Source organism: Gracilinanus agilis, chromosome 4 (assembly GCF_016433145.1).
Source record: "Gracilinanus agilis isolate LMUSP501 chromosome 4, AgileGrace, whole genome shotgun sequence".
Lineage (NCBI taxonomy): Eukaryota > Metazoa > Chordata > Mammalia > Didelphimorphia > Didelphidae > Gracilinanus > Gracilinanus agilis.
Genome location: NC_058133.1, coordinates 394,632,467 through 394,658,189, shown reverse-complemented (window position 1 = coordinate 394,658,189; position 25,723 = coordinate 394,632,467). Strand labels below are relative to the sequence as shown.

General features: G+C 36.8%; 1 protein-coding gene across 7 annotated transcripts in view; it reads left to right on the top strand.

Annotated features, from left to right (window-relative positions):
* The window catches only part of MAP7 (microtubule associated protein 7), a 203,450-nt gene that overhangs the window by 103,513 nt on the left and 74,214 nt on the right, over window positions 1-25,723 (top strand). For all 7 annotated transcript variants that reach the window (XM_044677075.1, XM_044677080.1, XM_044677076.1 and 4 more), the window contains one exon: window positions 19,681-19,782. In XM_044677075.1, the coding sequence (XP_044533010.1) occupies window positions 19,681-19,782 (102 nt within the window). The remainder of the gene's footprint in view (window positions 1-19,680; window positions 19,783-25,723) is intronic.

The window sequence follows — 25,723 nt, the reverse complement described above, 5'->3', positions numbered from 1 at the left end:
AGAGAGAGAGAGAGAGAGAGAGAGAGAGAGAGAGAGAGAGAGAGAGAGAGAGAGAGAGAGAGAGAGAGAACTTTCTATAAATAATAGCTTTGCCATCTGACTAATGGATGTTTGAGTTTTACCTAGAAAAGCTCCCCTTTTTTTTGTAGTGTTAAATTAAAAGTAGTTGATGCTTACACCTGGCAGTTTTGAGTGTCAGGAAGAATTTGCAGCTTGGAATGTGGGGCTTCTCCTGAGGCTAAAAAAAAAATAGATGAAAATGATTACCCAGTAATTCTTTCAGAAATTCTGACACTTTGGTAGAATGAGACCTTCTTTTTCAGCTAAGGTAAATTTTGCTTTTGCATTTTAAGAATAGATGCTGTGTGACCCTGGGCAAGTCACTTGGGCAGAAATGCCCTGCTTTGCCACTGCAAAGATTTTAAATTCGGTAGAGCAATATTTTAAAGCATTCCCAGAGCTGCATAAAATGTTATCTTCCTTTTCTGCCTCATGTAAGGTTTACATGAACCAGTCTTTTAGTGAATGACACCAGGCAGCCTCTTTCTTGACTTTGTAGCAATGCAGAAAGGTAGGTCTAGTTCAGGGTAGTCAGGAATTAGGAGGCCAACTTCAGCAGCCTTGGAAAAAAATAAAAGCATTTCCTTTTTTTATCCTGTTGTTTATGTGATACCCTATCTTATACTTTTTTGATCCTGGCATTTAGTTACACATCATCAGTGGGAAAACATAGACCATTACAAATAAAGTTGTCTTAGGTATTTACAGTGTTAAATTCAACAAGTGTTTCCTGAGTGGCTTCTAAATAACCAGCACTGTCATACTGTGACAGGTGTTAGGGATAAAGAGAGTAAAATGAAATAACCCCTGCCTTCAAAGAGTGTATATTCTATTGGGGGAGGGAGATAAAAACTTTATATATGCATATAAATATATATATGCATCCATGTATGTGTGTACAATCATTTTTGCTCTAACTCATTATATTTTGAAAATGCAATTTGTTCCAATTTGATTGATATATTGGGGACTTTTGAGCATAACACAAATTTTAAGCTTGTTTCTGCTCAATTTTTTCAAAGAGATACAGGAAGAAAACTCAGAAAACTTCATCCCTTCACAATAACTCTCAAGCCATAACCCTCCTAATGCACCTTTCCTCAAGTAAACTTTAGGTCTTTGTCAAGGCAGAATGTCATTTTTATTCTATATCTTCTGGGACAGTAGAAGCTGTCGGTGGACGAGAAGAGGTCTAAATTCCCACCACCACCACTACCCTCTTCATACCTTTTGCCATGACCTCCCAAGTTTTGAACCTACTCAATTAAAGGAGACTTTACCAGCCTGGGCCATGGAAACTGAGGTGAAGGTTGAGGAGGCTATTATTATTTATTGTAATATTTATGTATTTCTTATCCACTTGAACATTTGTAAAATGGTGTGGTGCTACCATTTTTATTAGGTTCCTTTCTCTGTGTGTATGTATATGACTAATAAAATTTTTGAATGTTTTGTCCAAGTCTCATTTTCCCCAAAAGCTTGGTGATTTTTATTTGTGATTTTACATAGCATGATGCTTTTGGAGAATGTATATGTTGAGTTATAGCAGAACTGACTGAATATACATATGTACGTACAAAAATGTTACTAGACAGTTTAGGGGAGGTAATCAACAACTTAGGAGAGGAGATCAAGAAAGTCTTCTTGTAGAAGATGGTGTTCTAAGTTAGGTGGGAAGGAGTTCCAGGATGGCCTCTGCAAAGGTTCTTAGGTAAAAGATGCATCATATTGCCCGATCTGACTTCCATGTCTAGTACATCATATTTGACCCCTTTGTCTTACCATATCTGATACTTTATTAATGAAAAGTTTCTGAGAGTGTTTGCCGAACTGGAGAAGGATATAAATATTTCTGCTGCTTTTTGAAAAATCATCTCCATCAAGATCAAACATTTAAAGGAAGGAATATAGCATTTATTAAAATGTACTGTGTGCAAAACATTGTGCTAAAAGTAGAAAAATAAGGCTCCCTCCTTTCACAAAGTTCCTTCAAACAAGGAGACAGCACATATGGAAGGTTGAGCTACAATTTAGATGGAAAGGCCCTGTGGTTCCTAGGGTGCAGTGACAATGGAGATAGTAATGTCATTTCCACTGAGAACTTCTTTTCCATTTCTGATGTTGAACCATTGGACAGTGCCATGATCTTAGGTGGCATTAACTTTATCTTCTGGGTCTCCAGTTGTTGTAGCTATAGCACATGGAGGAGAAATTGCCAGGTTGATTCTTCATGGAATTTGCTTCCCAAATGATACCTGAGAGCACTGTCCTGGAAGAATTGCTATTCCTAAGGCTCATGGGTTCAGGGTCCCAGGCTACCTCTAAAATGGTCTGATAGTTAATGGTGGTCAAGGGGGCAGTCATGATTTGACTTATCTGACACATGCTGACTCCCTTTTCTCCCTCAGGGTACAAATATATGGGGAGGAGGGGGTTGAGTTCTGGAGATTAATCTGGAAGCAGGGCTGGAAATTTGGGGGGCACTGCTATTCCCAAGTCTCTTGGACTAAGGATCCTGGGGCAGTCTCTCTCAGGATCTGAGGGGAGATGGCAATTGATGTGGTTGGTAGTGATGGTTTTACTTTCCTATTACATGCTTCCTCCTGGCTCTCCCTGGAGGTGTCTTGCTATTTCATCAAAACTGGTTTGCCAAGTAAGCACAAATTCTCTTAAGAAAGCAGGAAAGAGTGGGAACAGACCTGGCCATAACTTCTTTGGGAAGATACTTCCCAGCTGTGTGACCCTGGGCAAATCACTTAACCCCAATTGTCTTAGTCCTCGCCACAGAATTCCTACTAAGACAGATGGTAAGGGTTTAAAAAAAAGCTACATATCCACTAAATATTGATTTGGCTAAATTTTAAATACTTATAAGCTAAATTTAATATTCATGTTAAATAAAATAATTTTAAAAGAACTTTTTTGAGCATTTAATTTTCAACAGCCTAAATAAAATCACCCCAAACAACCATGCACAAGAATATTATTGTCATAAGTCCCTTGTGTAACATTCAGTAGGGCTTTATCATCCTATTTGATGAGCAACAAGAACATGATTTCAGTTCAACAATCTGAACCAATATTGCTATGTCGACTCAAACGATTTTATTGTATCTGTATGGTAGCTGTTTAACAACAAATTACCTATCTATGTGGTAGTCAAGAAGAGAAAATGTTCCAATTACAGATTTTTTTTCTTTTTCCTTTTTTCCTTTTCTTTTCACTACAACCTAAATATCAATAGGCCTGAAAATTTCCAAGATTTAGATCTGGAACCAATTTTAGAAGCCATCTCTTCCCAACCTTCACATTACAAATAAGAAAACTAAAACCCATAGAGCTTAAGTTGCCTTCAGTCATACAGGTAGTAAGTCACAGAGGCAGGATTCAAATGGGTTCCATTACTTCAAAGCCAGTGCTCCTTCTGCTAGATCACATTGCCTCTCTCAGAATTCAAATCTTAATTCTGAAACTTACTAGCTTTGTGACCCTAGACTAGTCACATCACCTGAGTGTTTCTTCATGTATAAAATAAGGAAAGTAATAAGTGTACTACCTGCCTCAAAGGGTTACTTTTTACCTTTAAAATACTATATTAATGTGAGCAATTTTTAGTGTTTGGATTGATCTGGCCTCTGTTTAAATCAGTAGCAAAAAAAATTAATAATAATCCTGCTATAAAAGTTATGTTTGAATCTGTTTTTTGCTGCCTCATGTCTAGACACATTCAATAGCAATGCACTGCTCAGTTTTTCATGCCTAAATGAGTCCTAGAGATGGGAAGTGGTGTCTGTGGCAGAGTCTGGCTCCTGTGACTTGACTTGACTACAAATTACTTTATGAGTCTTATTTTTAAAATCAATATGTTAGTGCCGTGTTGGCATTCTTTTACGAGTGAACTCATTTCTCTAGCTCTTGGCTGAAGGTTCTTCTCCATTAAAGTGTCATAAATTCTTTATTTCTGAATTATGATGAGTTAGAAAAATTTAGAACATGCACTTCAAATGAGACTGGGGGTAGGGCAGAGGGATGCATTTTCTGAGCCTTGAGAAAGGCTTTCTGAAAATGCCAGCTTGTTCTTTCTAGCCTCCAAGCTGCTCTGTTACAGTCACCAAATAATGTATTTCTGCTGCTCACTTAAGCAGAGCACCTACAAATACATCGCTACCATAGATCTGAATTGAATTGTTTCATTCAGTAAGCTAAGGAAAAAGCTGTGAGTACCTTCCTCCCATGGTTGTATTGAGCTCTGTTTTCTCACCAAGTAATGATGGGTAATGAGGTGTTAAAGAAGAATTTTGGCATGGTTGTTCCTGTGAATGAGAACTCAGCTAGAACTCATACCATTTCTGAATGGGAGGGAATTTGGGCTTGGTAAATTTAATGCCTGAGATTATTCTATCTTTGGCTATTGTCAAGGATTCCATGTGGTCCTTCATTTTAATTTCAAACGACACAAGTTCAGGACACATCCTACAGCCTGGAATAGTGACTTTGCTGCTTTTCTGTGATGTTAAAATTAAGATCTTCAGCTGGGAAAGCCCAAGTCAGACCATATAACCTCCCTGCTTAAAGTCTTTCAAAACTTTTCCCCTTCCTATGTTCGGACTTCAATTTTATTCTTCTCCACAGACTTTATGATTCAGAAACACCTATCTTCCTCTGTTTCTCACATTCTTCTCCCATGACTTTTCACTGGGGTACTTCCTGTGCCAGAAATTCTCTCCTTCCTTCTCTCTGCCTACTGGCTTCCTTCAAGACTCAGTTCAAGGGGCAGCTAGGTAGAACAGGGGATAGAGTGCCAGGCCTGGAGTTGGGAGGACCTGGTTCAAATGTCTAGCTAGCCCTTGCAACTGTTCCATCTTAGAATTGATACAAAGTCAGAAAGTAAAGGTTTAAAAGAAAAGGCTCAATTCAAATCTTAACATTTGTAAGAGTTCTTTCCTCTGAGATTCCCTTCTCTCCATATTCTGATGTACAAAATTTTATACAGATTGTCTTCTCTATTAGAACTGATGAATAAGAAAACTTTTAAACTTTAAAAATATCAATATTAAAATAATTTTGATTTAAAATTAAAACCTTTGAGGTCAGTGCTTATGATTTTACCTTTCCTTGTATCTCCAGAGCTCAGTACACAGTACAGTGCCTCCCACATAATAAATGTGTAATAAATAAATACTTGTTCATCAACTGATGGAATCTGTTCAGAGGATTGTATTCTACGTGACCTTCATTTTTTGGACAGCCTCATATTGTTCTTTTCCCTTATTTTTTCTTCCCTTAACATAGTCATGAAGTTGTTTGAATTCAAGTTGTTAGGATCATAATATCAGAGATTTAGAGTTGGAAGGAAGCCAACTAGTCTTTCCTCCTCATTTTACAGATGAAACACAGAAAACTCATGATTTTAAGGGATAGTTACCCAGGTTGTAAGCATCAGAAGTTGAATTTGAGGGTTTGTTTTTTTTTAATTTCTCCTGTGTCCTGAACTTGATCTCTGAAACCTGTTCATATTTTCCATGTCAATATCTATCTATATCATTGATAAACCATAACATATTTCTGGATCTATACAAGTCTGTATGGAAACTTCCTTTATCAACCCCAAAATCTCACCTTTAACTCAATAGATAAGCCATAAGTAGTCATCTTAGGTTAAGAGAAGTTAAGTGAATTATATATGATCATACAACAAGTAAAACTCTGAAATCTAAGCCTTTCTGACTCAAAAGTCTTTAAGTTCTCTTTGTATTGGCCTATGTTGCTTCTCACTTTAATAGGCATTGGGTTGTTCTTTAAATAATTTATAGGAGTTGGCAAAAAGAATTGGTATTGGGCAACTAGGTAGAGTTAGTAGATTAAAGAGCCAGGCCTGGAAATAGGAGGTCCTGAGTTCAAATGTGACCACAGACTTTTCCTAGCTTTGTGACCCTGAGAAAGTCACATAGCCCCATTTGCCTAGCGGATACTATTCTTCTGCCTTAGACTTAGTATTGATTTTAAGACCAAAAGTAAGAGTTTTAAAAAAATCACTGTTTTACAGAGAAAAAAGAATTGGCTTTCTTTTTTTTGTTTACTTATATCATTTTATATTCAATTTTCTTTCTTTTTTTGTGTTTTTTTCTTTCATGTTCACAAGAGCAAGAGAGAAAGAAAGAGAGAAATATATATGTATGCATGTATACATATCACTTCCAGATTGTAGGGGCTAGGAGCACAGATCCCTCAGGATCTAGAAAATGCACATAAAATTTTTTGGCCCTCCCTTTCTATCAGAGAAGAAGTCCTTATTTTTTTGCTTTTCTTTTATGGGATGTTCCCATTACTTAATTGTAAAATTTTGGTTAAGTATTTGGTCATAGGCTATATGTAAACTTTTTCTGTGTCATCTTCTGGCTTTCGTGTGTTGTCTGAGGCTTCCACAAACTCTCCCAAATTCCCATTTAATTTCTTATGCTGACCTGCAATGTAATGAAACCACAATGGGGACAGTCAGAGTATAGAAGGGATAGCATATGTGTGTGTTTCTATATACATGTATGTATATACACATATACATATGTGTTTATACAGTAAGAAAGGCTGGAGTAGTAGTAGAAAAAGCAACATCTTAAGCTATATGAAACAGATTATATAGAAGACTATAAGTACTAGAAGAAGTGTAATGTAAAAAAAAAAAGATCATTATAAGATAATGTAGTCAAGTAGTCAAGAAAGGCTATAGTAACCGTCTAAACAGGAGGTAAAAAAAAAAAGATCCAGAACTATGATTTGTGAATGTAAAAATGAAGACGAATCATTGAATTCCAGTGATATTAAAGTTTTGGCAGGGCAGCTGCATAGCTCAGTGGATTGATAGCCAGGCCTAAAGATGGGAGGTAGGTTCAAATCTGACCTCAGACACTTCCTAGCTATGTGACCCTGGGCAAATCAGTTAACCTCCGTTGCCTAGCCGTTACCACTCTTCTGCCTTGGAGCCAATAAATGGTATTGACTCCAAGACGGAAAGTATGGGTTAAAAAAAAGAAGAAGAAGAACTCCTACATTAGTTAGAGAGTAGGAGAAGTATCCAGTGACACAAAAACCAAGGTAGGAGAGACTTGGAGGAAGGAGTGATAAACCAGGGAGAATATCAGCCAACTTTCCAGCTTTGAAGCTTTTTGGAGCCAGTTTTAAAAATTAGATACATAGGAAGGCTTAGAGAGATTATTTGAGGTTGATGCTTAGAGTCCTCACCTATCCCATGGAAAGTAGAAGTAGAATGCAATATTCAGAAATGTCTTGTTCTCCCAAAGGAGAAAGCAAAAGAAGGAAGACAAAAGAGTAAGAGAAATGAACCAATGATGAGAACTTTGGGAAAACTTGTCATTTTAAATTCTGTTTCTGTTCTTCTCCCAACCCAACCCCTGCTGCCAAAACATAAATCTACAGTTTTTCCCTTATGGATTAGTAATAGTCTGGCTAATACAGAAGTTAGAAAAATTAGGTAGATTTTGTATATTCCTTCAATTTTTCATCTTTTTATTCTGTTCCTAAGAATTACACTATATTATTTTATTTTCCAAGTTGTTGCTCAGAGAGAGACTAGTCCATGCATTAATATATCCAGTGTAGTTTCATTCCTGTGCTGCTGAAACCACTTTGAAACTGATTTCTTGGAGATCTTCTTCCTTTTAGAAATTCCCTCTCCCCAAAGATAAAATGTCTTTTATTAAAAAGCAAAGTTTTCATTGCAAAATGTTATTCAAAGCAACTCTGTAATTCTTCTGGGCCTTCAGCAAGCAGGTGCTTTGCCCTTTGCCAATGGATAAACTGGAGCAGAGAGTGATTTTGCACTTAGCAACAGAGAATTAGACCTGAGGCTTTTGGGTTTCTAGTGTGCTTCTCTCGAGAGATTAACTAGTAAAATGTGAAGGAATCTCTGCCCAAGGCAAGGAACAGGCCATATAAGACTTGCTATAGCATAGGATAGCTTCCATTCAGGAGATTTCTTTGTAAAGACACCATCTCATTCCTCATGAATAAATGATGCTGGAATCTGTGGCAAATATTTTCATTCCTATAGATTGTAAGTATGCGCTCCAAGAAAAAATAAAATGTTATTTGAAAAAATTTATAGTAGCTTGACTGTGAGGAGAGTTCACACAGTTCATGAGCTTCATATAAAATGTGTAAGCTCTCATATTATTATTATTAATGTGACTTTCTGTTCCACCCCATTTTCAAAGTTTCATTGAAACAAATGAGGCAGGAATTTCATTCATCACTGGATATCTTTACTCAATGATGGACTACTTTTGTGTCAGTGTTGCATTCTAGGGTGCTGTCATGTACAGGTCACTTGAATGACCTGATTGAAATATGTTAGGTACAATGAAGGTAGGATTCAAACAGCAAATTTAAGTGCTTTCTATGTGCCAGGAAACGTGCTAGGCATTAGAGATATAAAGATAGTCTCTGTCCTCAAGGAATTTATATACAATTAGATTAACATCTTACATGTAGAAGTATATGCAAAAATATATAAAAATCAAATATATAAAGTCAATCAAAGCTGAAAAGAGGCAGTAGCATCTGGGGAGGAGTGGGAAGGGATTCCTATAGGAGAGGGGGCTTGAGCTAAGCTTTGAAGGCATGCCAAAGCTATATGAAACAGTGCCTGCAGTTGAAGATGTATAATTATACCCTAGATGAAGAAATAAAATTGCAGCTCAGTTCAGCAAATTTATTGCAAGGAATGGTTTTCATGGAAATACAAAAATGATCAAGACCTACATATTCAAGGAACTCATAATTTATCAGGTCAGGATATATATACAAATAACTAGAACATATAGTAGAACATATATGTTATATAAGAGAAACTAAAAATATTTTATGGGTACAGATATTTCATGTGATTGGGAAGAAGAGAGAAGCTTTCCCTTAAGGCAGGGGTTCTGGAGAGGGCTTTAAAATATCATGCATGGGGCAGCTGGGTAGCTCAGTGGAGTGAGAGTCAGGCCTAGAGACAGGAGGTCCTAGGTTCAAACCCGGCCTCAGCCACTTCCCAGCTGTGTGACCCTGGGCAAGTCACTTGACCCCCATTGCCCACCCTTACCAATCTTCCACCTATGAGACAATACACCAAAGTACAAGGGTTTAAAAAAAATATCATGCATGGCTTATGGGAAAGAAAGAAGGCCTTAAAGATCTATGAAATAAGGAGCAGCTAGGTGGCTCAATGAATTAAGAGCCAGCGCTAGAGACAGGTCAGATCTGGCCTCAGATACTTCCTAGCTGTGTTAACCTGGACAAGTCACTTAATCCCCATTGCCTAACACTTGCCACTCTTTTGCCTTGGAACCAATACACAATATTGAATCTAAGATAGAAGGCAAGGGTTGTTTTGGGGATTTTTTAAGATCTATGAACTAACATAAAACTAACATTAAAAAAACTATCATAAAAAAGAAGAATCATGGTAAAATTCAGAGGAATATTTAGAAAGCAGCAAGTAACCTAATTGCTTGGGACATACTGGTATTTATGGGGGGAATAGGAAGAGACAAGATCTGAGATGCTACATAAAGGAGTTTAAATTTTATTGCTATAGTGAAAAAAAGTCACTGGGTTTGGAATCACTGGTCCTAGACTTTGGATAGATTGTGTAAATGGAAGGTAATTGTCATTCTCCTGGTTAAATAGCCTATTTGGAACATGATGGCAGTCCTACAACATACTCCTCAGAGGAAGGGAAAATTCAAAATACACCCTTGCCACTGCCTCAGTACCTGATCCTGGCCTGTTTGAACATAGGATCCCATTGTATTCTTTATCAAGGTAGTAAATCAGGACACAGGCTCATCTGATTTAAACCCTCTGAGACCTAAGACAGTTCCTCCACAGAGCTACTGGAGCATCCATTGGTGGAACTGACAAGTCCTTTCTTTAAATCAATTGATTGTTTTGACTATTTGGGGAGATGGGATTTCACTGATGATGGAAATACAGCCTTCATGACCAGGGACAGAGGGAAAGATGGTGGAATGCTTACAGTCTTTATAGGAGACTTTTGGGTATTTCTAATTGCTGTTTTTTTTTTTTAAATTTAAATGGAAATTCCCTATATACTTTTCTTTGTGTGTGGGAGAGAGCTTGAGAATGGGGGCCATGAACAAAGATACAGAGAATAGGTGAGGGTGAAAGACAGAGAAAAATGCCTATAATCAACATAGACTAACCGAATAGGAAGAGAGATGCACAGGAAGAATGGGGAGACATAGACACAATAGAGCAAAAAAAAAGAAAGAAGGTGAAATGCAAAAATATGGAAACAACATAGTTGTTTGTATCTTTTCTTCTTCAACCCTCTGACCTCAGCTATAACAGTAATAGAGTTAAATATTGAGCTAATCAGGAGATGGAATGAAGATTTTTATAGTACGTGGGTAGTTACCTTGAGAATTATATGGTTCAGTGACTTTATTTTCCCTCAAGAAAAGATATTGGAGGATGTTCATAAAAATAATATCGAAAGGAGGTAGCTAGGTGGCTTAGTGATAGAGAACCAGACCTACAGACAGAAAGTCCTGGGTTCAAATATGGTGGAATGCTTATAATCTTTATAGGAGAACTGTGACAAAGATGAACTTTCAATTAATTGAAGTGTCAGTGACCACTAAATAATTTTAATTACAAAAACATATTCACTTCCACAGCACTTGGGTATTTGTAATTACTGGTTTTTTTAATTTAAATGGAAATTCCCAATATTCTTTTCTTTGTCTCAGAAATGTCTTAGCTGTGTGACCCTGAGCAAGACAATTCACCTCAGTTGCCATGCCCTTACCGCTGTTCTGTCTTGGAACCATTAGTTAGTATCAATCCTATGACAAAAGGTAAGGGTAGGAGTAGAAGGAGGGAGAGGTAAGGAGAAAGAGAGAGAAGGGTGGGGTGCAATATAGAAAGGTCCTTGAAGGAGTCTAAAAGTTTAAAGAGAATGTTTCCACATCTAGGCCTAATAATCTAGCCCTTAAAAGCTTTGTAGAACTTTGTAAATCGAATATGGTTGTTTGTTGTTTTTTGACTCTCAGACAATGATATTATCAGAACTCTCCAAAAAATAGCAAATTATGATTTCTAAAAATATTAAGACAGCATAATGTAATAACACCACAGTTTAGATCAGACTTCCTAAAAGGACTTTAGATAATTTTTTAAAGCTTTGACAGATTGATGATTGAACTACAATGCTAAAAGAGATAATCATTTCAGTATATATTCTTCAGAACATGGTGACCCCCAAAATATGGGTTAAAAAAAAGCATTGTTTGCACGCTGAGCCACCTTCACTTTCTGTCAGTACAGTGCCTCATAGTTTCATTTTTTTAGTTATTCCTTGGGATTATAATCCTGTCTCAAGAAGACCCTTTTGAAAATGTAAACAGCAATCCAATACATTTTCTATTATTCTATTAACATGGATTTAATTTTCCAGTTAAAATTTAAGAAGTTAGTCCCATGAAGGAATGAGGACATCAGTTTGGTAAACAAATTTATATAGAGAGTGAACTAAGTACAATAAATACTTGAATGAATGAGAACGTAAATAAGCAATCAGGAAGGACAGAAAGCAGGCTCAGGTGGCCAGGAAGCAGGCTCGGGTGGGTCACTGCAGAAAGGGCCATGGGTATTTCCAGGACCAGGCATGAAAATCAAATACTCTGACATACACACATTTGGAGATTGGATTCTACCTAGTTCTTTAGATTCTTCATTGTAACCCTTATGAATTGACTCATTCTCCCACCAAAAACAAAAACAAAAAACCCACAGAGAGTAAAATTTTTTGGCATTCAAGATAAATGCATTTATGAAAAGTTAATACCAGCAATTATCACTCATTGCATTTAATGTGTGTTGTGTAGCTTTGACCTGATCAGGGAGCAGCATGAGAATATCCTAGAATGGAAATAACCTTCATGGAAGTAAAAGGACATACAATTCCAACTTCCTCTGCTTCACAGTTTTCCTGGGCATAACCACCCCTGAGAAATTACATTACAGAAAGTAATGAGGAGAAGGGAGGGCAGAAAAGGAGAAAGTGGTCTTTGGAGCTGGAAATTTACTGGTAGAGATCTGCTGCTTCCCTGGTATTATTGAGTTTATCCAGAGGGGAAGGAATCCGCGACAGGAAATTGTAAGGAATAAAGAAACATAAGCTCTAGAGGCTGATTACACAATCTGGTGATTAATATAAAAATTGAAAATGATCCTACAAAATTTAGTCCTTGGAAAAGGAAGTCTGGGAGCCACTGATAGTAAATTAAACTTGGACTACAGAAGCATGCCAATGATTTTTCTGCTATATTTTTATTTTATTTGAATGACTCAAGATGCCAGTTGTAAAGGGTCACAGAAACATTAAAGAATGATTTGGGTTTTGTTTTGTTTTTAAGTTTCCTTGTTATGAACATCCATCAGTAATGGGCATTCTGAACTAGAAATGCATTCTGGTAAGCCAAATAAACCATTTCTCCTAACCTACATGATTTATAGGACACTACTGAGATGAGCATAGTGATTTGAACAAATAAATCCAATTGGAATAAAATTCCAGTAGGGCAGAATCCAGTTAGCTAGAATATTCAATTAATTGAATTTCTCCATCCCGTCACATGCTTTGTAAGTAAAAGAAATAAATGACAACAAAATAAGTCAGTAATGGATTTATTTAGTTTAACCAAAAAAAAACCAAACACTGTGTATTATCATTGATAAGGAGAAATTAGTAAGTAGCATGGTATAGTGGGGAAAGGTCTGAATTTGAAGTCATCAGACCCATGTTAGAAATTGGACATGTTGCTCTAATTCCTGTATGAGGCTAGGAAAATAATTTTTCACTCTTTTGTCATATGCAAAAGAGGAGAGGGAAGGTAAGGAAAGACTGAAAAAGCTTTAAATCCTTTGTTCCAGTGGCAATTAGGTGACTCAGTGGATTGAGAGCCACCTAAATTTCATAATACTCTGGAAGTTGTATTGAGAATCATGGGATACATATGGTTTAGTGACTTTATTTTTCCTCAAGAAAAGAGACTGGAGGATGTTCATAGAAATAATATAGAAAGGAGGCAGTTAGGTGGCTCAGTGGATAAAGAACCAAGCCTGGAGTCAGGAGTGCTTGGATTTAAATATGACCTCAGAAATTTCCTAACTGTATGGTCCTGGGCAAATCAGTTAACCCCTATTGCCTAGCCCTTACTGCCCTTCTGCTTTGTAACCAGTACATAGTATTGATTCTAAGATGGAAGGTATGGGTTAAAAAAAAAAAAAGAAAAGAGAAAAAAAAGGACCTTGATGGTGATGTCAAAGCTCTACCTATACACACCTGACTCTTTCTTCTCTTTTCTGAAACCAACAGAGAAGCAGGCTGTCACTTAAATAACCAGCTAGGGATTATGATCTTTATTTTGGCCACCAGCTACCTGGAGAAGAAGATATTCTGTGTCTATGTGAGGGCTTTCCCAACAGCTACATTCTATCCCAGTGCTTACAAATGATACTCGGGCTACACATGAGTACCCTTACCTCCCTCTCCAGCTTCCCTGAGCTCTTCCAGGTGGGGGACACTGGTCATAGACTTTATATAGATCTAGGAATATGAGCTATAATATGGTTGTCAAACATTAGAAAAATGGAAGACTCTCATTTCTGCTCTGAGCCATCACTGCTTAGGGAAGATATTTCCCAGCTTCCTGATCTCTTGGATCATAAGTTCATTCTTGAACCCATATGGCAAGAGGGATGGTTATAAATCTAGTTACAAATACATTTTACTTTTTATCAGGGCAGAGGAGGGAATGCATATAGTTCATAAATTCAAAAAATTTTCTAATTAGAATACAAGTATCATAACCATGGAAAGAGTGTTAGAATTTGGGGGTTTTGTTGTTTTTTTTTAACCCTTACTTTCTGTCTCAGTAACAACTCTAAGACAGAAGGGCAAAGGCTAGACAAATGGGGTTCTTAAGTGATTTGTCCAGGGTCTCACATCTACGAAGTGTTTGAGGTCATATTTGATCATCCTTCTATCCTCTGAGCCACCTAGCTGCCCTAGAATCTGAGTGTAAGACCCTTACATGCCTCCTCCTTCCTTTGTGATCTTTGACAAGTAGCTTTAGCTTCAGAGGACTTCATTTCCTCATTTATAAAAAATAAGTGAAGAACTAAATGACCAAGTTCTCTTCCAATTTTATCTATAATCCTATGATCTCAAATTCCTCCACTCCCTTAAAAAAAAGAGAGAGAGCTAGAATACCACACTTTCTAATTATTCTGTCAAATTAAAGTTTTATTATATATTATTCAGGCAGTGACTACCTTGTAAATCCTGAAACATCTGTAATTGAAGTTCTCTAAATTTCTATTTATTATCTGAATTTTATTGCCCTCTGCTTCCTTTTTAAATTTGAATTTATCTCTAGCAATAGACTTTTTTATAAGGTTAACCTGAAGAATAAGAGGAAAGGTTTTTTCTTAACCTCAAAATAGAGATAATACTTCTAAATGTAGTCAACTCACAAGTAATTAGGAACTACTGGATCACTGGTGAATTCCATGAGAGCAAGAATAGTTCCTTATCATAAGCTGACATCTCCCTCTGCACCTATCACAGGTCTTTGTACACGATAAGTGTTTAAATTATTGGATAGTTGAATTTGTTGACTTTATAGTTGAGTTATCTAGGCCAGGGTTGTTGGCTAGGAAGCTCCAGTATTGGCAGCTAACTAATGATACTGTTCAAATATATTTGGATGTTGGCAACACTTTTTAGCTTCCCTTTTAGTACAGTGTCACGCATAAATGGCACGTTCCCTAACTTCACTAGCATTATTCTCAACCTTGCCCCCAACTATGTGTTGGATGACCTTTAGCCTTCAGAAAATTGCAAGCTGCTATTTTGGCAAGCAATAAAGTCCTATTGAATACCATTGATGGAGGATTTTTGCTTCTCTTCTTTTTCCTCTTTCTTGCCCCTTGACTATTTCTTTGTTTATTAATGTGTTCTTTGTTTCTCAGTCAGGGTAATTAAAAGTAAATGAAACTTAAAGTAATCAATTTGAGCAACTATGGCAAAGAATAGGCAAATATGTGATGTTAAAGCAGGTGCTTGAAGATAATATTTTAACAACTACAGTTGCTTAGCCCTTACTGTTCTTCTGCCTTGGAACCAATACTTGTATTATTCTAAGACAGAAGGTAAGGGTTTAGAAAATAAAATAAACCGTGAGGAAACAACTTGTATATATGTCAGTACATATAAAATAAACATATGGTAGTTGAGCACACTAGCATGTGGAATCAGAGAAGGCTTCATGTAGAAGATAATATACTTGAGCTGATTTTTGAAGGAAGTAGGGAATTCTTTTGAGGTGGAGGTGAGGAGGAACTGAATTCTAGAAATGAGAGTTAGGGTAAAGACACAGAGATGGGAAATAGATACCGAAGGAATGAGAAGGCTAATTGTATGTCTAAACCATAAATGGGAAGAGGAGAGTCGTATAATGAAGCTAGAAAAATAGTTTAGGACCAAGTTAGAGAAAGGCTTTAAAAGCCAATAGAAGAGTTTATGTTTAATGTCAGTTAGCACTTATTAAATACTTGTAGTATACCTAAAAGGGAGTTTTTGGAGTTTGTGGAAAGTATGGAGTAGGAGAGTGACTAAGGAAGAGAGAGAGACAGAAAGACAGAGAGACACAGACACATAAGGAATAATTGGTAGGCCATTGCAACAGCCCAAGCAAGAGGTAATGAGGTTGTGAACACAATGGTTATAAACTTAGGAAACTGGAAGAATAGTGATGCCTTGACAGATATAGTGCTGTTTGGCATTTTTTCCCTAGCCCAAGATTAGGATTTTTTAATTGTGTCCTAAGACAGTCAGATGAAACAGAAACTCTGAGAAAATATTTGCCTTTTTTCTTCACAGTCAAAAAAAGAGATTCAAAAACAAAAACAAAAATCATCAGAGATATTTATAGGTGGGGAAATGGTTTTGTACATGAGGCATAATATTGTATGTTCAAGATAACTCATGGATCAAAAGATGAAATCCCTTATATCACTTCTCTTTGCAAAAAGTTTGGATGGAACATCTATTCAGTCAAAACCAGCATATTCTGTTGAAATATCATCCAGGTTTTCCCAAGAAGACCTCTGGATGGCATATTAGTCCTGCAATATCCTTAGAAGGCTCTACTAATGATCAAATGATAGGATAACTCTCAGAACTGTTAAAATAACAGAGGAAAAAGAATGAAGTAGAAGCTATTCAAACTTTTGTTCTTTCCTTGTGGCTTCTGGTGTTTTCTCAGCCTCCTCAAAAACCACTCTGACCTTCAAAGGATTCCTCAACCTCTGCCACTAAAGCTCCTTTGGTCTTCCTTACTGCCTCCTCAGCTACTGAAGCCACCATGACCACCAGAGAGACCTTCAAAACTACTGGGTTTGACTCAGCCCAGTTACATTGTTTCCCTTCCATGACCCATTTCACAGCTTTAACATCCTCTTCAGAGTTGAAGTCCACAGAACAGAACCCTTTAGACAACACTGCCTCCTTGAATGTAACTATCCTGGCACCAAATGACCTATGAAACATCACATATACAATAAAAAAATTCATGAAGAAAAGTTAAATCAATAAAATGATGGTGCTTTGAGATCTTCTATGAGATTCCAACAGTTCCTTCTTTGCCTGTGGATAGCATTTTTTTTATCATGAGATCCTTGGGGTTATCTTAGAACTTTGTTTTGATGATGATAGTTGAGTCCATCACAGTTGATCATTATTCAGTGTTTCTGTTATTGTATACACTATTCTCCTGGTTCTGTTAGATTCACTTTGCATCAGTTCATATAAATCTTTCCAGGTTTTTCTGAAGTCTTTCTGTTCATCATTTTTTATAGCACAACAGTTTTCCATTTCAACTATATACCACAGCTTGTTCAGCCATTTCTCAGTTAATGAAATACACCCCTGAGTTTCCCATTCTTTGCCAATAAGAAGAGGTGCTAAGAATATTTTTATACAAGTAGGTCCTTTCCCCCCATCTCTGAGCTCTTTGGGATATAGACCCAGTTGTGTATTACTGGGTCTAAGAGTATGCACACTTTTATGACCCTTTGGATGAGGTTCCATATTGCTCTCCAGAATGGTTGTATCAGTTCACAGTTCTACCAACAGTGTGCTAATGTCCCAATTTTCCCCCATCCCCTCCAACTTTTATTATTTTCTTTTTTGGTCATATTAGCCACTCTGATAGGTATGAGGTAGTATTTTAGAGTTGTTTTAACTTGCATTTTTCTAATCAGTAGTGATTTGGAAACTCCAAAAATTATTCTTCCTCTTGAATTCTCTTGTCTTGATTTTTCTCCTTTGTGTAGTCCAGAATGAGTGGTCAACTGTTGATCTCAGTTCTCTATTTCTCTTCCAGGGCCTTGTCCATGTCTGATTCTGTCTTAAATTCAATGTAGGCATTTCTTTTGGGTGTCCTGTCTTTGGTTCAGAGCAGTCTAACATCAATAACATCTTCAAATACTTCCTTTATTTCCTCCTGAGTTACTTCATTAGGCAGATTCTTGATGGGCACCCTTACATCTTGATCTTTTTTGTTTTCTTTTACCTTTTCTAGTTTCATTTCAGTGCCAAGGACTTTAGAGTCATTGAGTTTCAGAGCCTTTTCCGTATCTTCAGCTGGTTCGGATTCCATATAACCAAACTTCTTGGTGTTGCTAATTAGTATGTCCACTACAAAAAAAGTTCATTTTTTTTGTAAAGAAGGCCATGATGCCAGTTTTTAGTTCAGAAGTGGCTTTGTTGAAGTTCAAATTATCAGCAAAAAGAGATTGAAATTTGTAGGTGCTTCAACTTATAATTTCTGTTTCTTAGCTTTGGGAGCTTTTGGTTTACCCTTCTTTGATGGACACGTTCTCTTCTTCCTTCTCTTCATCTTTGTCTTTCTCCTCCTATGATTCCCTAGCTTTCCTAGGATTAGCTTTCACAGAAGGAGCCTTCCTTTTGGCAGGTATAGTATCTGTAACTTCTTCAGTCATTGTCATCTTCGTACTCATCACAGTAACCTTTTGCCCCTCCCTCAGAGTCTTTTTTGTCTGGAGATGATCCCATTTTTGGTTTTGTTGCTTTGAGTGGTTCAGATTCTTCATCCTTCTCATCTTTACTGTGCTCTTTTTCAAATTCGTTGTCTTCTTTTTTGGCATTCTTACCATTTTTTGACCCTTTGGTCAAAGAGACTGTTAACTTTTGCTGAAGTGGCTTCCTTCTTGCCTGGTGTGATAACAGCTTTGGCTGGGCTACCATTTTCTTGGAAGGGGCCATGACTGTCATCTTACCGTGTACCATGACTGCTTTCTTGGCAGGTATGAAGGTAACAGTAGCTTTTTTGGTTAGAGATACCTCTCTACAAGTATGGGTAAAAATGGAATAGAAATATAGGATTATAATTGAGGGGATGATAGTCTCATGGAAATTTCAGTTTGTCTGTAGTCAGCCAGAAAGGAACCAGTACTTCCATTAAAGAAAGAGGATGATTAAGAGACAATCTATTGAAGAAGACAGGAAAGGATGGGTTCAAGACATGTAAAGGGGTTGATCTTGGCTAAGAGAAGATCACCTCATTGTCAGTCAATAAGCATTTATTAAGTATCTTTTATGTGCCAGGCATTGTGGTAAATGCTAGGGGTACAAAAAGAGGCAAAAGATAATCCTTGCCCTCAAGGAGCTCCCAATCTAATAGGGGAAGACAATAAGCCAACAAGTACTTACAGACTATATGCTAACTAACTGATTTATGGGAGGTTTGAAGAGAGGAAATACTGTGATTTATTGTGATTAAATGTGGGCCAGAGAGTCCAATAGGGGTCTCGAATCTGAGGCAAGGGTGAGAGATAACAAAGGGTTAAAAGAATGACACAGTGCCAGCAGGCTTCTAACGATCTTTATTTATTCCATCATGATTCTCCTCCATCAGATTTCTGACTCTCTCTGAGCCAGAAGCAATGTATATTTATCTTCTCTACCAAGCTAGCTTATTATAGGAATCAAATGGTCAACAAAAAATAATTTTAACTAGAGCCTGGAATCTGGAGCTCGGGAGGGAATTTCTTCCTATCCTCCATATCTTTATCTCCAAGGTTGCACTGTTATCTGCAACTGTGCCCTCTTTCTGACCTTTACAAGAGGAGAAGAGGGGAAAGCATTTGGGGGAAATTTCACCCCTTGGTCCCCCACAAGGAAAGAAGAGGCAGCTTAGAATTGTTACTGTAGTCAATGGAACAGTGAATCAGTTAGGAAGTACTTAAAACCATGTTGAAGTAAGGACCTACTAGATGTAAGGTAACATCGATTCAACATATTTGCTAAGTGAAACATAACAGAAAAGCAGATGTTTTCCTGAAGAAAAAACTCCATCACATTCTTTTCAGAAGACATACTACATCTACAGTGTCACTGCAGAATTGTTTGGGATAATAGGGAATTAACTAGAACAAAACTCAAAAATGGCAGTTTCTATAGTAAAGGACTAAATGTGTCTCCTTTTTGTCTCCCTAACTTTGTAGCATCTGAAAACTCCCAAGTGCAAGACAAAAAGGCTCCTGCACCTGGCCGCCCCACCACTGCTACTTTAGGACCAAGTCGAAACCCACCAGGAAACAAACCAGGTGAGCCTATCTAAAAGTCAACACTAAATTCCACAGAGTAACTCACAAATGTAGGGTCTTGGCAGGAAGATATAATCTGAGCTGGGAAGCAGTGAGTCCATAAAAATAAATGTAAATACCTACCAATGGGTTTAAAAAAGGTCAACTTCCCAAGGATAAGGGGGAGAGGGTTCTATGGCTAGACTACCATTCATGAGAAAAAAGATGTAGGAGTTTCAGTCCACAAACTTCATATGAATAAAATAGTATGAAATGGCAGTCAAAAAGCAATGTAAACTTTGACTGCAATGAGAAGTAGTGTTCAAAATAGAGAAGGTAAAGACCCTCTTATATAACCTGCCATTCCCAGTTCTGGACACCATGTTTTAGGAAGAACATTTATAACTTTAAGAATATTCAATGATAGCAGGCAGGAGTATGAGACCTTAGCACCTATCTCTGTGAAGATCATAGGGTGTTTAGCCTAAAGAAAACATTGGGGTGCTTCATAAATGTTGCCTAGTAATTAGAAAACTATCATGGAAGAGCAATTCAATTCTGCATCTCACTTTAAGACAGAACTTGGACTGATGGGTGGGAATTGCTAAAAGGCAGATCTCAATTTGATATACTTTGAACCATCAAAAGTGGAATTGCTACCTGGGAGGTAACAGGTTCCCCCTCATTAGAGACTATCAGTGGTAGGCTTGTTGGCTTCTTCTTGGGTATCTTAAAAAAGGATTTCTTATTCAGGTACAAGTTGGACATATTGACCTGTGAAAGCCCTTCCAGTTTATAAAATTATATCCCCTAAATCATCATTCTCCAAACTTTCAAAATTACTCCATAAGTAAACTTTTTAAGAGCACACTCCCATATGTGTACATCTGCTTATTTGTGAATTGTGTATATGTACTACCAAAGTAATAGTCATTTACATTATTAAACTTACAAAAATAGTCTTTCAAAACCAAGGTAAAGATGAAATAACAGTTTGAAACAATTTTTTCACTAATTATATTTTATTCCCACTAAAATATAATTAATGAAGTTTATTAAAATTATTAAAATATACTTAAAGTATAAATAATGAAATTTTAGTGAAAGCAATGGGTTTGGATACACTGATTTAACACATATTGTGGTTCAAGAGTTTGGTTAGGGCTTCAGTTTATTTCAATATTTGGTTTTTATTATCATTGTTGCCAGGAAGATAACTTGCAGACAGAGAGAGAGATAAATAAATAGATGGATAGATGTAAAAGAAGTGCAAAATTACATGTACTAAATGATGGTCTTCATTTTCAATTCAGTCTACTAATTATGCAAAGGCTTTTATTGAAATCTAACTAACACATTTCTTTTCTCTGATGTCAATCAGTTGTTCTTGCAAACTCTTGACAGATTGCTGTATCATTTGTTTTTTTTTTTACAAATAGACCAAATAAGATAGCATTTGTAAAGCACTTTGCAAATCTTAAAGTGTTATGTAGTATTATGTAGCTATCATTATTAACAACAACAATAGTAATAATAAATAAGTTAAAAACGCATTGAAACTCCTCATTTGGAAGATTTTTAAACAGATTTGAAAATTCTGTTTTCAGGGGTTTTTTAAGTGTGCTGATGTGAGTGTTTTTAGAGGTGACATAAGTCATTTTTATCAATACAAAAAGAAGAGAATAAGTTTCCAAGAAGAGAGGGTGATCAATAGTGTTAAATGCTACAGAGCAACAAAGAAAAATGAAGATTGATAAAAGTCTAGCATGTCTGGCAGATAAGGCATCAACTAGTATCTTGGAAAAGAATAGTTTAGCCAAGTACAGAATCAAATATAGCAAGAATGTTAAGAACATACAGGAGATTAGAAAACTATGGTACTGGGGCCAGCTAGGTGGCTTAGTGGATTGAGAATTAGGATAAGAGATGGGAGGACCTGGGTTCCAATCTAGCCTCAGACACTTCCTAGATGTGTGACCCTGGGCAAGTAAAAGGTGGAGGTGGAGTGGGGTGGAGAGAGCTAGCTATGGTGCCCTTGATGGACAGAGGGAAGTTATTCAGAGTTTAGAAATGGATATAACTCATTTCTATTTGTTACTTTGCTCCATATTTTATTGATGTCCAACTCTTTAAGCTTTTCAAAAATCATTTTAAAAAATTTTTACATTTAGCAAATTGTAAAGAGAATTATATTCCTCTCCTTTGCTATATAATTATAGTGTAATTTCACCAAGATTTCATTTATATACAGTATTTAGAATGTTAGGTGTATGCCCTGCTGGGTGCAAAACAAGGAAGTAACTACACATAATACAAACATCATCTCAACTCATGTATTCATAAATTGTTCTATTTGGCAGGGAGAGAATATGTGGAATAATAAAATGATTAAAAAAAAAAACACTGAGAAAAGCATAATGATAGCCTGAATGTAAAGAAAGATGGAGCTTATGTTCTCTGAAACATTTCCTCCTTCTGTGTCCTAGATAGAACTGTGTCTGTTTGTTGATCAGCAGTGAATTGGTGGGACTAGGAAGGAAAAAAAAGCAACTGCAGAATCCTTGGAAAACAGCTCCACTTGTTCTAGGCTTTCATATTTTATTATTCTTGGAAGCAGGGTCTTGATAGAGAATGAATGTTAGCTTATAATCAAAAGGAAAGCTGGGAAAGGACCTAAGTAGATATAGAAGGAAGAAATGATTTACATAATCAACAAAGAAATTGGAATGAGCATGTTGGGTTTTCCCAGCTCTGCTACTAACTGATCCCAACTCCCTGATGAGTAGTGGTCACTTGAAGGCTTACTGGAGGACAAGTAGCTAATAGGATGACCTTCTTACCCTCATACTTAGAGTTTATATTCTTGAAGCATTTCTTATCACCAGTGCTGGAAAGAAAGGAATATTCTTTATTTGGAAACCTCGTCTGACCCAGTTGGAAGAACAAATAGCAAAATGGACAGAGTTTCTGATTGGAAGTCATAATGCCTAACTAGCTTTAAGGACAGCTCCCTAAAGCTCAATTTTTTTCATCTGTAAAATGGAGATAATGCCACTTGCATAATAACTTACCGAGATATTGTAAGGTTCAGATGAGCTATTGACAATTTTCCTTTGTTGGGTTGGTACAAATAAATACCTTTTGTTTAATGCTAGGTATTACATATATTTTATATGCATATAAAATATGTACATATTTTTAACCCATGCCCTCCATCTTAGAATCAATACTATATATTGATTCCAAAACAGGAAAGCGAGCAGTAAGGACTACACAATTGAAGTTAGGTGACTTGCCCAGGGTGACATAGCTAGGAAGTGTCTGAGGCCTGATTCGAACCCTGTGCCTTTTGTCTTCTGGGCTGGCTCTCAATCCACTGAGTCCCCTCATTGCCCCCACCAGGCATTCTATTTTAAGGAAAATATTAATAAACCATAATCTTGTCAGAAGAGGGAAAATATTACAAGAGGAGACTTAAAGGTAAATCAAATTCTATCAATTTATTTGGTGTGTATTTGTTAAGCAACTGCTAGTCTCAGAAAGCTAAACACTTAAGACATAAAGACAAAAATTAAATAGTACCTACTTCTCAAGTGGGAATGATGGGACCAGTGTTAACGATTCTACCAAAGAGAAACAGTGGGATGGCAGGAGGAATTAGGGGAAATCATGATAGTCGTTCTGTAGCAAGTGGCCCTTGAATGGAGACTTAAAGGAAAGTAGAGATTCTTCAAGACAAAAGTGAAGAGAGAGCACATTCCAGACCCTGGGAATTCTCTATAACAAGGTATCAAGATGGAGAAAGAAGCATGCATTGGAAATAGCAGTCAGACTGGAAGTTGGCTGGAAAAAGAGCATGTAAAGTATGCAAATAGTGTTATTGCACAAGAAGTCTGGAAAGGTGGTCTAACATCTGATTGTGAAACATCTTGAATGCCAAAGAAGTTGATCTTTTATCTTAGGTACCATGGAGAGCTACTAGAGTTTCTTGTGCAGTGATATGATTAGCCCTGAATTTATGGAGGGTGAGTTTGTGTGGAGGATAGATTAGAGAGGAGGGACTAGATGCAAGGACACTAGGTAAAAGACTATTGGAGTAGTGCAATAATAACTGATGATGCCTTGGTTTTGAATGGTTGTGTAAATAGAAAGGGACAGATGTGAGAGATATTGAGGAGGTGAAATCAACAGCACCTCACGGGACAGGAATAGTGTCTGTGAAGAGTTCAGAATGACTCCCAGATTGTGAACATTGGTGACTAGAAGATTGGTATTGCCCTCAACAGAAATAGAGAGGTCAGATCAAGATGTAGTTATAGGAAGAAAAAATGATGGGTTCTCTTTTGGATATAATGAAATTGAAATGCTGATTAGACATTCATATGTGGATGCCAAGCAGCTATAATCTTTATTCAGACATCTCCAAAATCTGCATATCCATTCCTTATCTATTTACTGATTTTAGAGTTTCCTGCATGGAAGTGATAGCTAAATCCATTAAAACTATTGAGAATAAGTAGAAAAGAGGACCCAAGACATATATCCAAACATGATAAAGTGGAACATATATGGTGATCAAGTAAGCAAAGAGGGAAACCAATTAAGAGGCTATTGCAGTGGTCTAGGCATTAGATGATGAGGGGCTTGGCTAAGGTGGTGGCCAGGTGAGCAGAGAAAAGTAGTCAAATTGAGGAGATGTAGATGAAGTAGAAAGGTCAGGGTTTGGAAACTGATTGGATATATGGAGGGAGAGAAAGTAAGAAATCAAGAGTAACACTGAGATTACAAACATAGGAGACATGGAAGATTGTGGTGGTTGTTGTTCATTTGTTTTTTAGTGATGTCTGACTAACTCCATTTGGAATTTTCTTGGCAAAAATACTGATGTAGTTTGCCTTTTCCTCCTCCAGCCCATTTTAGAGATGAGAAACTGAGCAAAACAGGGTTAAGTGACTTCACACAACTGTGTATCCAAGAAGTATCTGAGGCCATAATTGAACTCAGATCTCTCTGACTCCAGACTCTGCATTCTATCCACTTTGCCACTTAACTGCCCCAGAAGATTGTTGTTTCTATAATAGATATAGGGGAAATTGGTTGGTTTTTTTAATATCCCATCATATTCTTCTTACTCCCTAAACTCTGTCAATATATGCTCCTATTATTGCCCTAATCATGATAAACTTCTTAAGAATCCCAAGTATTTTAGGTACCTTAAGTAGCTCAAGAATCATAGATATCTTATGTATCTTAATTATTATCTTCCCATATCATGAAGTAATCAGTTTGGCCCCATTGATTCCTTTGAGTATCTTAAGTATTTCAAGAACCTTATACTTCATAGATGCCTTAATTATCTTAGTTATCACTGTCATGTGTAGTAATATAATCAGTTTAACTCCAATGATTCTGGATATAGGGAAAGTTGGTTGAAGAGAAAAGATAATAAATTCTGTTTTGGACATTTTGAATTTGAGATGCTTCAGACATCTAATTTTAAAATGTACCATATCAAATCTGGCTTCAGACATTTCCTAGCTGTGTGACTTTGGGTAAGTAATTTAACACCCATTGCATGGCCCTTACCATTCTTTTGCCTTGGAATGGATAGTGTCAGTTCTAAGACAGAAGGTAAGGATTTTAAAAACAATAATAATAAAATATATAATAGGTAATTGATAATGGGGAATTGAAGCCCAAGCATAGAGATTGGGGCTAGATATATAAATCTGTGGATCCTCTGCATAGAGAGGATACTTAGAGTATGGGAGGCTTATGAGATCACCCAAACAGAATTTAGAAAGAAAAAAAAGAAGGGTTTGAGACAGGAAACCCACAGTTAAAGAGTATAAAGTGGATGAGAAACTGTTAAAGTAGAGTGGGAAGGAACTCCTGCAAAGGAGAAGGAGAAAACTGTCAAATAAAAACCCAGGAGGAGAGTAGATAATAGAATCAAAAGCTG